General features: G+C 41.5%; 1 protein-coding gene across 2 annotated transcripts in view; it reads right to left on the reverse strand.

Moving 5' to 3' along the window:
• SATB2 (SATB homeobox 2) overlaps positions 1 to 12086 on the reverse strand; it is a 177034-nt gene that overhangs the window by 145782 nt on the left and 19166 nt on the right. For both annotated transcript variants that reach the window (XM_006117927.4, XM_006117926.4), the window contains exon 3: positions 7914 to 8090. In XM_006117927.4, coding sequence (XP_006117989.1) covers positions 7914 to 8090 — 177 coding nt within the window. The remainder of the gene's footprint in view (positions 1 to 7913; positions 8091 to 12086) is intronic.

The following is a 12086-nucleotide window of genomic DNA, read 5'->3' on the forward strand; positions in this document are numbered from 1 at the left end:
TCGTGGCAAAATGCCCAGGAGAGCAGGATGAGGCAGATATACAACGTTGCTAAGAGCTTTAGTCCAGTCCTTCACCACCTTGCTGCCCCCCCCCCCCACCCCACTCCAAATCAGAAAGCATTGAGAAGGGGGTGAGAGGACACCTAGGGATGAGACTAGAGATGTCCCAGTAGGACAAAAAGGGGTTACTACTTTTAATGTAATCAGTTGTAGTTCTTTATCAAAAGATCAGGATAAGATTTAGCTGCTGAAAGGCGGCCAGAAAGGAGGGGTATTTTGTTTACTTTTAAATAAGGGGGAAGTGTTACAAGGGCACCCATATTTGGCAACTACCAAGTTGAGATTCTGGGGACATTGTCAATCTGCTTAGAACCTCAGGGTACAAACCCAGGACAGTTGCATTAATCACTAGGAGACCTCGTCACAAATTACTGAACTTCACAAGATTAGGGAGCAAGTTGTAAGGGAAAATTAAATAGCAAATTTTTTGGAATAAGAAACATCTTTTTGTACTATGTTTGTACTGCACCTGGCATAATGTAATCTTGGTCCATGACCATACAAACAAAGAAGGAGTTGTCTGAGAGGTAGCCATCAAGGTTTCCTATAAACTGTGCAAAAATATTGTGCACCAATAACTATTTTGAAATGGTTATTTCATGAGTTATTATTTAGAAATAAGTTATTTCCAAATAATCTCCTAAAGTATGTCTAAACTACACCCCTCTGTTGGCAGAGGGATGTAAATTACATGCATCGAAAGTGCAAATGAAGCCGGGATTTAAATATCCCGTGCTTCATTTGCATAATGGCGGCCACCATTTTATTTCAAAGCGGGGCTTTTCGAAAAAATCTAGCAGGTTAGACAGGACATTTTCGACAGACATTTTCGTGGAATGAGGAGTAACGGTAGTTCGAACTAGGAAGCCTAGTTCGAACTACCTAGTTCGTGCCCCGTGTAGCCGCGCTGCACAGGGTTCGAACCAGTGGGGTTTTAAAAATGGCAGCGCCCCGTTTATGCAAATGAAGCCCGGGAAATTCAAATCCCGGGCTTCATTTGCAAGTGCGGTATGCCTACATTACCCCGCTAGTTCGACCTAGCGGGGTAGTGTAGACATACCCCTAGTCTTTAAGGTGCCACAGGGCTCCTCGATTTTTTTATAGAAGAAGAAAAAAGTGAACAATGTGACAGCATTTATAGCAAGAGAATTTTACCAATAAATCAAGTGCTTATTTTGTAAACACAAAAAATGCCTTTGACAGTGCAAAACCTGATTAGACTACCCTAGTATTTATTATCATCTGTGCTTTGATCCAAAGAACCAGCCCTGTACACACAAGCTCTGAGCAATACTAGCCAATGGTCTTTGCTGAGGAGTAGGAAGAGACCACTACACCTGCACATTATCACATGCTCTTCATAGCAGGCAGTGTACATTCTTTCACATTAGCTGTGCATGGGGTAACTGCTCTGACATGAGTGCAGTCGCTCCTCTTGTTTATACTAGCTGTGATCAGAAAGAGACCCTTTATCTTCCTACCTGTCTGTAGTGTACTCAGCACACTATTGTTACTGTACAAGTAACATTCATAGACTAACAAGGACCTACTGTATTTATCTTCCTTGATAGAGAAGTATAAAAATAATTCTTGTGTGTGCTCAATGACAATAAATACTAGCAGCTGATCTGTTTGCCTTCACCATGCAGTTACAGTCTAGGTCAGGATAATGTTATCCCACAGATCTCACTGTTGGGAAATGTATCCTAGTATTTAGTCCAAATTATCTACTACTTGGCTTCCTTTGAATTCACCTACTGCTATCTTTTAGAACCAGCCTAGACAATTCCACTCCCTCCTTGGTATTTGCATCCTTCAAATATTTGTAGACAACTATAACCCCAAAAATAGAAGCACGGTTGTGATGGTCATCTCACAATACAACTAAAGTGGGAGCTAAATATTCAGGCTGACTTAGGTTCTCACATTTAGCAAAATATCCAAAACTCTTCTCCTCTCTAGCACTGAAATATATCCAATCATCATGGAGGGCATTAAGTTAACAGCCTGAGAGCAGAGCAGACTCCAAGAATGTTCACATGTTCAAAGACTTTGTTTGCGCCCCCTTTTCCAAGTGAAAGGATGGTTTGTGGTTAAGACACCAGAATTTCTGGGTTTCATTCTGGGGTCTGTCACATTTGCTATGGATCCAGGGCATATCCTTGAAAATCTATGCCTTGGTTTCCCAGCTGTCCAGTTGGAATAATGACACTTCCCTCTCTCTCAGGCATGCAGTGAGGATAAAATCCTCCATGTTTGTGAAGTGTTCAGACTCTAGAGTACCAGAAGCCAGATATAAACAACACACCTAGAGAGTCACTCAATTTTTTCTCCACCTTAAATCACCTGTCACTTTCTAATTTCCTTCTACTCCAACCTCTTTCCTTCCTTCTGCCTCCCAATTTCACTTTTCTCCCTAGCACATTTCTCCCCCCACACCACCTCATACAGCTGTCTTCTTTCTACCTGGCTACTTGCTACATGTTTTGCTCTGGGTAATAGGATCCCAGAACAGATGTTGCATTTTCTGAATGGGTGACGTCATGCAACAAAACTACTCCTAAACCCACAGCAGCCCCTCCTGAAATTTATTTATCTAATTTATGGCTAAAGGGATTTTTGATCTCCCCTGGAAACTGTTATTCACAACACAGGCATCCGATGAGCATCAATAATGGAAGACACGGCACACTGCCAGGCTAACCCATCTTTACCCTGACCGAGCCAAACCATTTTCAGGAAGGGGAAGCACAGTTCCATGTCCATGGCCCAGTCATTCTTTGATCAGCTCTAACTAGTACAAGCTGGTCAAAATATGGAAGAAAAATCTCCATTTGTTTTCTCTGGTTTCTCTCAGAATTGCAAAATTTGCCAGAGTTTCCAACTAGCTCTACTAATTAATATCCTCTGTGGTAAGGAGTCTACTTGCATAGCTAATCTAACTACTAGATTGTAACCACTCTTGTGTTTAATATGGACGGAGAGCCTGTGGAGACTGCTGGTCCCAGCATTCAGAGCTGGATCTTTAACAGCCTTTAACAGTCTTTGTGGGGCACTCAATGCCCAGACACATGGAGACTATGGTCTGCCTCTTCTTATACAAAGATCAGGTGCAGGCCACAAGGAAAAACTCCAAAGGCCACTCACAAAAACTGCCCCTGAAGGTTCCAGTTTGGCTACAAATGCTCCAGATGAATTATTCTCTTCCTGTGACCTGTCCTGACCCCAATAAATAAAATAATTAGCAGCAGAATGTTTTAGATTTGGGATGTTAAACTTATTAAATTCTGCACAGGAAAGCATCTTTGTTAAGAAGAGCACTGTAGGAGCATATTCTGTTAATGAAGAAACAAACAGCAGGTTTTCGAATTTCAGGTATAGACTCAAGCGATGAAAGTAAAGACATAAATGTTCACTAAATGGTCATGGATTTCACACAACCAACTTCTACACCCTATTGCCATAATGGCAACAACTCTGTCTGGTTACAGAACATTTTTGCAGCTTTTGTTGAAAAATTGAAGTTTCATGAGGCCAATGTTAGCTATAAAAGGCTCGTAACCAATTGCTTACAGGATAAAAATGCTCTACCCATTTAACTCAGGATAGACTGGGATGAAGAAACAAAAACTTTTCTTCAGTAAAGTATGGTCCACTATCAGAAACCTACTGTATATTTGTCTCAAGACTGTTTATTCTGCTTTAGTAAACTACAAGAAAAACTACGATGGAAACAGAACAAGCAGTCTCACACCAGTTGCACAAAAACCAAGTGGTATTTTTCTCCCAACTGGACCTCTACTGACAGACATACAAAAGGCCAGGGATTCAAGTGGGGGCAGTTCTGAAAGCAAGTAGAAATTTTCAAAAGATCAAATGACACTTGCCTGTTGCACCCTGGAACCCCACAGAAACAAATAAAGAAAAATTAACATTATACATTTTTCCTACCTAATAGATGACAATATCTGGAATTCACAGCTAGATTATTAAACAGTGCACAGACGGCTTTTAAGATAATGAAGCATTAACCAATCACTGTTTTCTTTGTCACTAGAATACATCAGAATTGCTCTTCGCATCAGTACTTGGTCTGTTTTCTAGAGCAAGTTGCTCAGCGTTCTATTGTATTTAAAAAAGCAGCAGAGAATTCAGAGTTTCTCATATTGGCTTGATAAATTAGCTATTTTCCCATTCGCAGAACACTGTTAAAGCAAACTAAAATGATTGTTTATCAATGTATATTTAAAAAAAAAATCTGTGCCAATAATCACAATTGTTGATTAAGTTACTGGCAGTATGCCATTATTGGAGAAGGAGGGGCTGGTCTCTCCTGATGCAGAGCTGGTGGGACAGTCTCAGAAAGGGAAAAACAAATAGATGTACAGTGAAGCCTTTGTTAACCAGAAAACTTTGTTAACCAGAAAACTTTGTTAACCTGCATTTCCCTCAGCCACAATACTGTCACATCTTCAGGCGCACAGGCCTGGCTTGGTTTACCATTACTGGCTTAATTTTTTATTTAAGAAGTACTAATCTTTAACTCAAAATAGAAATGTGAGACCAACTGCCTCACACTACAAAACTACTACTATTAAAAACTTGAGTTTTACTATTATTGTCCATTGGTTTTTCCTAGGTTGATGGGACCCTCAGATAACCGGAATTTTTAGATAACTAGAAAGCCCTAATCCCCGAGCGTGCCGGATAGCACAGGTTTTACTGTACTATATACAAGCTAATACCAAAACAATTCTTCACATCACCACCTCAGGATACCCCCACTCCCACCCCCCCACACACTGACCTTATTACTGGTTATAAAGCAATATCCTACCATTTTCCGCATGAATCTAAACTGTATTGGTGATCAACTACTTCTATGTCCATGCCTCAGCCATGTCTCACAGCTGACACAAATCATCTGTTCTACGGTAAACATCCTATTAAAAAAATCACTCTCAAATCATATACTCATTTGTACTATGCAGGAACATTTAAAACTGGCTTTTCAGAGTGAGGTTATAAAAGCAAAACGTTAATAAGAGATCTAAGAGCTGATCAACCTGTATGGTTAATGTCTTCCATTTTTCAGTACAATTTCACTTGTGATGTTTAACAGTACAAAGGAACTGCGGGGCACCAATTCTTTGTATGACAGAAGTGCTAACCCCAGAGAGGCCACCTCTTAACTAATGAAATCAATTTGATATGTGAGGTTTGAATACTAGACTTTTACAATCCAAACACACAAACCAACAACAAACTAATGCTTTAACCTGTCCATTTTCCAAGAGCATAATGCACAACAATGCTACAGCCACTGCGCAGGGAGAAGAGGCTAAATGCCCGCGTGAGTCCCTCTCCTGCTTCAGCCCACAGAGAAAGGTACTGCAAGAGAGCTTTCTCCAAGCAAGATACTCAGCTAGCATGGGTCACTGCATGCAACAGCATGCCTCCTTGGAGTCGCTTCTCAGTGAAGCCCCTTCTCTCAAGAGGTGCCAAAAATCAAATCTTGGCTACTGAATGCTGCATGTTCCACATGTTAGTTCCCAACGTGTTGAGTAACCGTGTTAACGGAGATGGATAGCGCTGTCAAGCGGGAAGCTGGCTCATCAGGATGGAAACAGTGGGATACAGTGACCTTTACATTCAGAGAAAAGTGTCCCTGAAATGGCATGAAATGGATTTTTTAAGAAACCCAAACTTCTTTGCTTGCTTTTATTGTTGTGTTTTGTAATGAAACAGTGTTGCTGTGCTTCAGTTTTCCTTGGACTCAAATCCTGGACCTCTCTCAAAAAGCAGACTAGCTGACAGAGGAAATGAATCATTATCACAGTTTTGAAAGAAGTTTTCTTTAGGAGCTCTACATTATTATATCCCAGTTTCCAGGACACTTGGTTTTAAAAGCTGCTGCTGCTCACACTGAATGCAGGCGAAACCTCCTGGCTGCCTTTTATTTCGATGTTTTTTTAATAAGGAAATACTGACTAATGCAGCTAAAAAGCCAAATTTCCAAGCAAACCCATTTTTAAATTAGTCTAATTGAGCACTGGGTTTACTTTTCTAAAGTCAAGATTGATCTGAAAGTTATGGATTTTGCTTCCAAATGTAAGCAGTACCATCTAGTCAATACAAGCCAATCACACGAAATGCAGAAAAATCGTTTCAACAGAATATTAGTTTTCAATTTTCTTTCTAAAGGGTTTTCTTCTTTTAAACTTCGTCTCTACTGCAGAAGAATCATCTACACAACTACAGGGTGACATTTACCTTCAAAAGAGGATTTGTAGCACTATTCTAGGGAAACCAAAATAAATATTGGTCCAATATTAAATAATCAGAATAAGCTATCAGTCATCAAGGGAATCCAATACAAATACAGTAAACTTCCGATAATCCGGCACCTTTAGGACCCAGGGGCTGCTAGATTATCAGATAGGCCGGACTATCAGAAGGGGGGGCTATGAGGGGTCTGGAGTTGGATGGGAGGGGATGTCACCCCAGACCCCTCATAGCCCCCCCTTACGATAGTCCGGCTCTGCCCCAGACGTCCCTGATTCAGCTGCTGCTGGTCAGTTTCAGCAGCTGCTGAATCGGGGACCCCTGGGGCAGAGAAGCTGGGGTCCTGCCGGGTTGGTCCCGCAGCGCCGTCCTTTGGCGCTGCGGGACCAACCCGGCAGCACTCCAGCTGCTCTGCCCCAGGCGTCCCCAAGAGCAGCTGGGGTGCTGCCGGGTTGGTCCCGCAGCCCCGAGGGGCACCGCTACGAGACCAACCCGGCAGCACCCCATCTGCTCTGCTCCCGGCTTCTCCGATTCGGCTGCTGGTCAGTTTCAGCAGCAGCTGAATGGGGGAAGTCTGTCCGGCTGCCCCAGCACTTCTGGGTTCCTGATGTTGCCGGACCATCAGGAGTCCCGGAGCATTGGATGCCGGACTAATGGAGTTTTACTGTATATTAGCGGCCAAGTATGGTATGACACAACTTTTTTTAAATACACAGTGATTAGAAGATGACATTCAGGTGTCATGGCCCTGAAAGGAAGCAGAAAGGATAGCTTGCATATATATAATCAGAAGCTTCAGGGGGTACAGGATAAACTTAAAAAACAACAAATGGTCTGGTAGGACTTTATAGACTAACAAAACATGTAGATGGTATCTTGAGCTTTCGTGGGCACAGCCCACTTCTTCTGATACCATAATGTTATGCAGTTATACGCACAGATATACTACATGTTGAACTTCTCTAATCCAGAACTCTCTGGTCCAGAAACATCTGTCATGCGGAATGATTTTAGTTAGTCGGATGTCCACTTTTCATGGGTGTGACCAAGTTTCCTGCAGTCTCATAAAGTTTGTTTACAGCCACCAGTCTCTCTCAGTGTTCTGTGCTGCAATTTAGCTCTAATTTACCCCTAAATGTCCTCTAGCAGCCCAGTAAGCAGTGGAAGTGTTGGTCATGCTGCTAGACAATATTGACCTCCAGTGGTCCAGAAAATTCTCTGGTTTGGAACTGGTCCGGTCTCGAGGATTCCAGGACTATACCAGTTCAACCTGCACATGGCTCTCTGAATAATTTTTTGAGGCAGCAAGCTTGGGGCCTTACCGTAAAGAAGTAAGTCATAACATTTTCCTTGGTTGATCAATACCAGTCTTTCAAACTTCAATAGGATTTATCAAATGCTTTCTAGACCAGATAGAGACTGAGGTTGTTACAAGCCCAGTTGTAAGAAACACTACTGACTTAACTCCTTTCTAGGTTTCCCATTAATTCCCTTGCACAGTGACTTCAAGAACTACCAAAGGCTGTTCTCTTATGCCAATGAGCATGAACAAAAATGCAGTAGAGTACCTTGTGCCTGAGCTGCAGAACTGTGGGAATACCCTAGAGCCAGGAGCGCCGTCTCCACCAGCTGGCTAAAGAGCACATCTTTGCGAACCAGAACGAACTCTGCATGCTCCTCTCGATTATCGTATTCGAGGGAGGTGTCCAACTGCTCCACCACACAAAAGACAGGAATCATCAAACCTAAGTGAGAAAAGTTTTTAAAAGAATCATCAGTAACAGAGCAACAGGAACAAATACATCATTCATCGCCAATTAAAAATGTCAGATTAATACACTTCCTGGAGGACTCATCTGAGCAGAGATCTGCCTTTCTTCCCTCTTTTCATTGGAGTACGGAATAATTTTTCGAGAAATAGTGGGTGCTTCATCCCTTGACTCATTTAAAACCACTCTAGATTATGGAGCAGAGAGAATACAACACAGTCCCTAAGTGGCATGTGGACAAACAAGACACCTAATAAGGCTTTCCAGCTCCAGTTTGTTACGACTCCATACATTTTCCTATACCATGAAGCCAATACCAATATACTGAACTCTCTATATATTATGTATGTAATATACCAATGCCTGAACTCTGCATTTAAATATTGTTCCCTCTCCTCCCCACAAACTGTACACTTCAGGAGCATTAAAAACCCAAGGCTACCTCCATACATGATTATGTGGTCCAGTCAGAGGAGGTATGGTCATTAATACACATACAGACTGAAGCCACTCAGCCTCTTTGCCATATTAAGAGCTACAGAAACAGGCAATGACAAGCTCACATTGTCCATGAGAAAACCCACCCTCTTAGCAGGTGCTGGTCCTGCAGAATCACTGAGGCGGATAGCTCATTATCCAAGAGAGTGTCGGTCTGGAGACGATCTAGGGTAGAGGAAAGTTCCTCTCCCAGAACAGCCCAGAGAAGGTTTGAGCAGAATTGTTTTGTTTTGCTTTATTGCAAGTTCCTTTTGGGACTCCTGAAAGGTTTGCACCTACTACAACTTGTGTGGCTTGTGTTTGAAACAAACTAGGGAAGCTACCTCTCACATTAGGTTACACGCAGCAATGTTATCACCGTTCCTTTTCAAACTTCTGATCATCTCTGCTCCAAGACCTTTATTAATTGGCTACATATACATGTGAGTCATTGAACATGCTGGAAGCATTATGAGGCAGGATGCATCTCAGCCTAAATTGGTTAAACTAGCTCCTATCTACCCAGTTTAATGAAAGGAGTTCCTTTAGGTCTATTACTGTGGGGGGGGGGGGGGTCAGTTCTTTCTGAAAGAACAGCAGTATAGCTCTCTCGCTCTCTCTGGCTAATGGAAAATAAAAGAAAAACAAATGGCTATTTTTATATTCTGTCAAGGAGAACATTCATTGTACTACTGTATTGCACACTGAAGCAAAATGCAGGGAAAACTGAATTTCAATAAGTCAACTCTCCTTTCTTAAGAAGCCAATTAAAATCTCTTTGCGGTATCCACTGCAGTTCTATTTCTCTCTTCAGTTAAAGATCACTTCCATGCACACTGACTGATGTTTGCTGGCTCTTTAGGCATTTGCTTGGGGAAAAAGCTCCATTTCATTTGCGAGTCACAGCCCTACATCATTCAGGACACAGTGAAGTCAAGGACAAGGACAGCAGGCAAAACTAATGGACTCAAATCCTTATCAATGGATACAGCATGAGACAAAACTCATTTTAAAATAAAACTGACATGCACAACTCAATCATTATATTAGACACCGATTGGGTTCTCTTTGACACGTGCAGCAGTGGGGATTGCAATAGCAACAAGCTCCGGCATGAACCTCTCAGTATCAGATTACTGTGATTCAATCTGTTTGAATTAAAAAATGTTTAACTAAACTAGTTCGCAATTGTGCTTATTCTTTATGGACTCAAAAGATGGACCATAAAGCTATCTGTGGGCTTCTTTGCTGGAAAGATGCTATGGAATTAATTCTGCTGACGCTGGTGACAAAATTCCTACTATCTTCTATAGCACCAGGTTTAACCCTACTTGCCTGTAAACTACACAACTAGTTCAAACAAAATTCAGCCTCTCTAAGGCTATGTCTAGACTGCAGGCTTCTTTCGAAAGAGCCTCTTTCGAAAGCATCTTTCGAAAGAGCCTCTTTCGAAAGAGAGCGTCTAGACTGCACGGAGAAATTTCGAAAAAGCGGCTTGCTTTTTCGAAAGAAAGCATCCAGTGAGTCTGGATGCTCTCTTTCGAAGACGGCCTCTTTACATTGAAGAACGCCTTCTTTCGAAAGAGGAGCTTTCGAAAGAAGGCGTTCTTCCTCGTGAAATGCGGTTTACCGCCATCGAAAGAAAAGCCGCGTTCTTTCGAAATAATTTCGAAAGAACGCGGCTTGAGTCTGGACGCAGGGGAAGTTTTTTCGGGAAAAGGCTACTTTTCCCGAAAAAACCCCTGAGTGTGGACATGGCCTAAGTGAAAATCTTCTGTTTCTATTCAGATATGGTTTGCCATAGTGCTTTTGACACCTGATTTATCATTAGCAATGCCAACAATCTGTGGTGTAACTATTAATATGTTGAGAGACAAATTTATGATGACTGTAGTTACAAGCGGCCAAATTCAGATGCAATGCTAATGGCTGCATAAAATACACTTTGATAAATTAGCACGCGTATAAGAGAGAGAGGGTGTTGTTGCATCTTTTATCCTCCTACTGGTTGCGTTTTTTGCCACGACCCTCTCAATCTATTTATTCACTCCTTGACATATAGGTTTTATTGATTCCCCATGCAATTTATACTATCATTTATGTCATCTCTGTAGAAAAAGCTTTCAAATGCTGGAAATAGAATTGCTCACTGTTTAATTTTGGGGTGGGAGGATGAACCCACAGAATTACTGCAGACCCTCTGTAATACTCCCAAATACTGCTTTTAACACGATTCTTTCCCACCACTTGTGCTTGCTGGCATCTCGGCTACAGAGATGGGCTTTCCAAACATTACTTGTGGCCCAGCAGAAATGACATTAAAAAGAATGGGGGGCCAGGGCAAATTACCACATCCTCTGCTACTAATAGGTTTTGGTGACTCTGGCAATAACCCCTAGAACTTTAACACCAATTCTACTATACTAAACATTGATAGTAAATCCAACTGTCCCTAGAAAATCTCATTCCAGGGAAGTACCGCCTACTTTGCCCTCTATTTAGCACTGGACAGAATAAAGCTATCTTTTCTTCAATGGATTTATTAGCTTAGAGTTCCCTGTTTCCTGACAGAGAGAGAGAATAAATTAACATTCTTTACTGTACATGAAATATGAGTGAAGAAAACATTTTCGGCTGGAAGCCAACACCCATCTCCTAGGCTGATACACACAAATTCTCACACCTAGGTACATATATTACACCTTTCATATCCAACCCTAATACAATAGATTTAAAGTACAGCTGTGTAAATTAGTCAACGCTCTGTAAGAGTCCCAGTCAGAGAATTTATAGCAATATTTACAAAGCTGGGAGGGTGAGTTTTGACAATGAAGCCTTGTAGGTACTAATGGAGTAAGGCAAAACAAGCCTTTACTCAGTTACTTTTAACACTGTTTGGTTCTCTGCATTCCTGATCACCCAGAAACTCTCACACACACACATACCTCTGATCCTAAAAATTGTATGTATATGTGGGTCTATATCGCTCATGGCACAGAATATAAAACAACATGATTTTTACAATCAGAGGCTACAAGAGGTGTACTGAAGTCAAGAGGGTGTTTTTTTTTTTCCCTTTCTGAAAAGGATAAATGCAATGCCAGAATGCCCAAAGGCATTCATATTAAGCTGCAGCTGTGCAAGACATTTTTCTCTTCTTTGTTAATTTATAGAAAAGCAACAAAGTTTCTGCATTTAAATATAAATTTAGATGGTGCTTTAACCCTGAACATACAGCCGAAACAAATAAGGGAAAAGAAGAACCTAGAAAATAGCATTGGTACATAACAGCCACGCTCCATACTCTCAGGAAGAGGTCAGATTACACTATGCACAAGTGGCTTTGACTTTTCTCCAGGATGGCACAAGGATAAATGGTGCATGATATAACTGTTTATGCCTATGTATATTTTCCAAAGCAAGGGGGTTTAAGCTTCATAAATCCTTTTCTAGTCACAGGGAGTTGTACAGTGAAAGCTTTGCACATGGCTTTCC

Source organism: Pelodiscus sinensis, chromosome 7 (assembly GCF_049634645.1).
Source record: "Pelodiscus sinensis isolate JC-2024 chromosome 7, ASM4963464v1, whole genome shotgun sequence".
Classification (NCBI taxonomy): Eukaryota; Metazoa; Chordata; order Testudines; family Trionychidae; genus Pelodiscus; species Pelodiscus sinensis.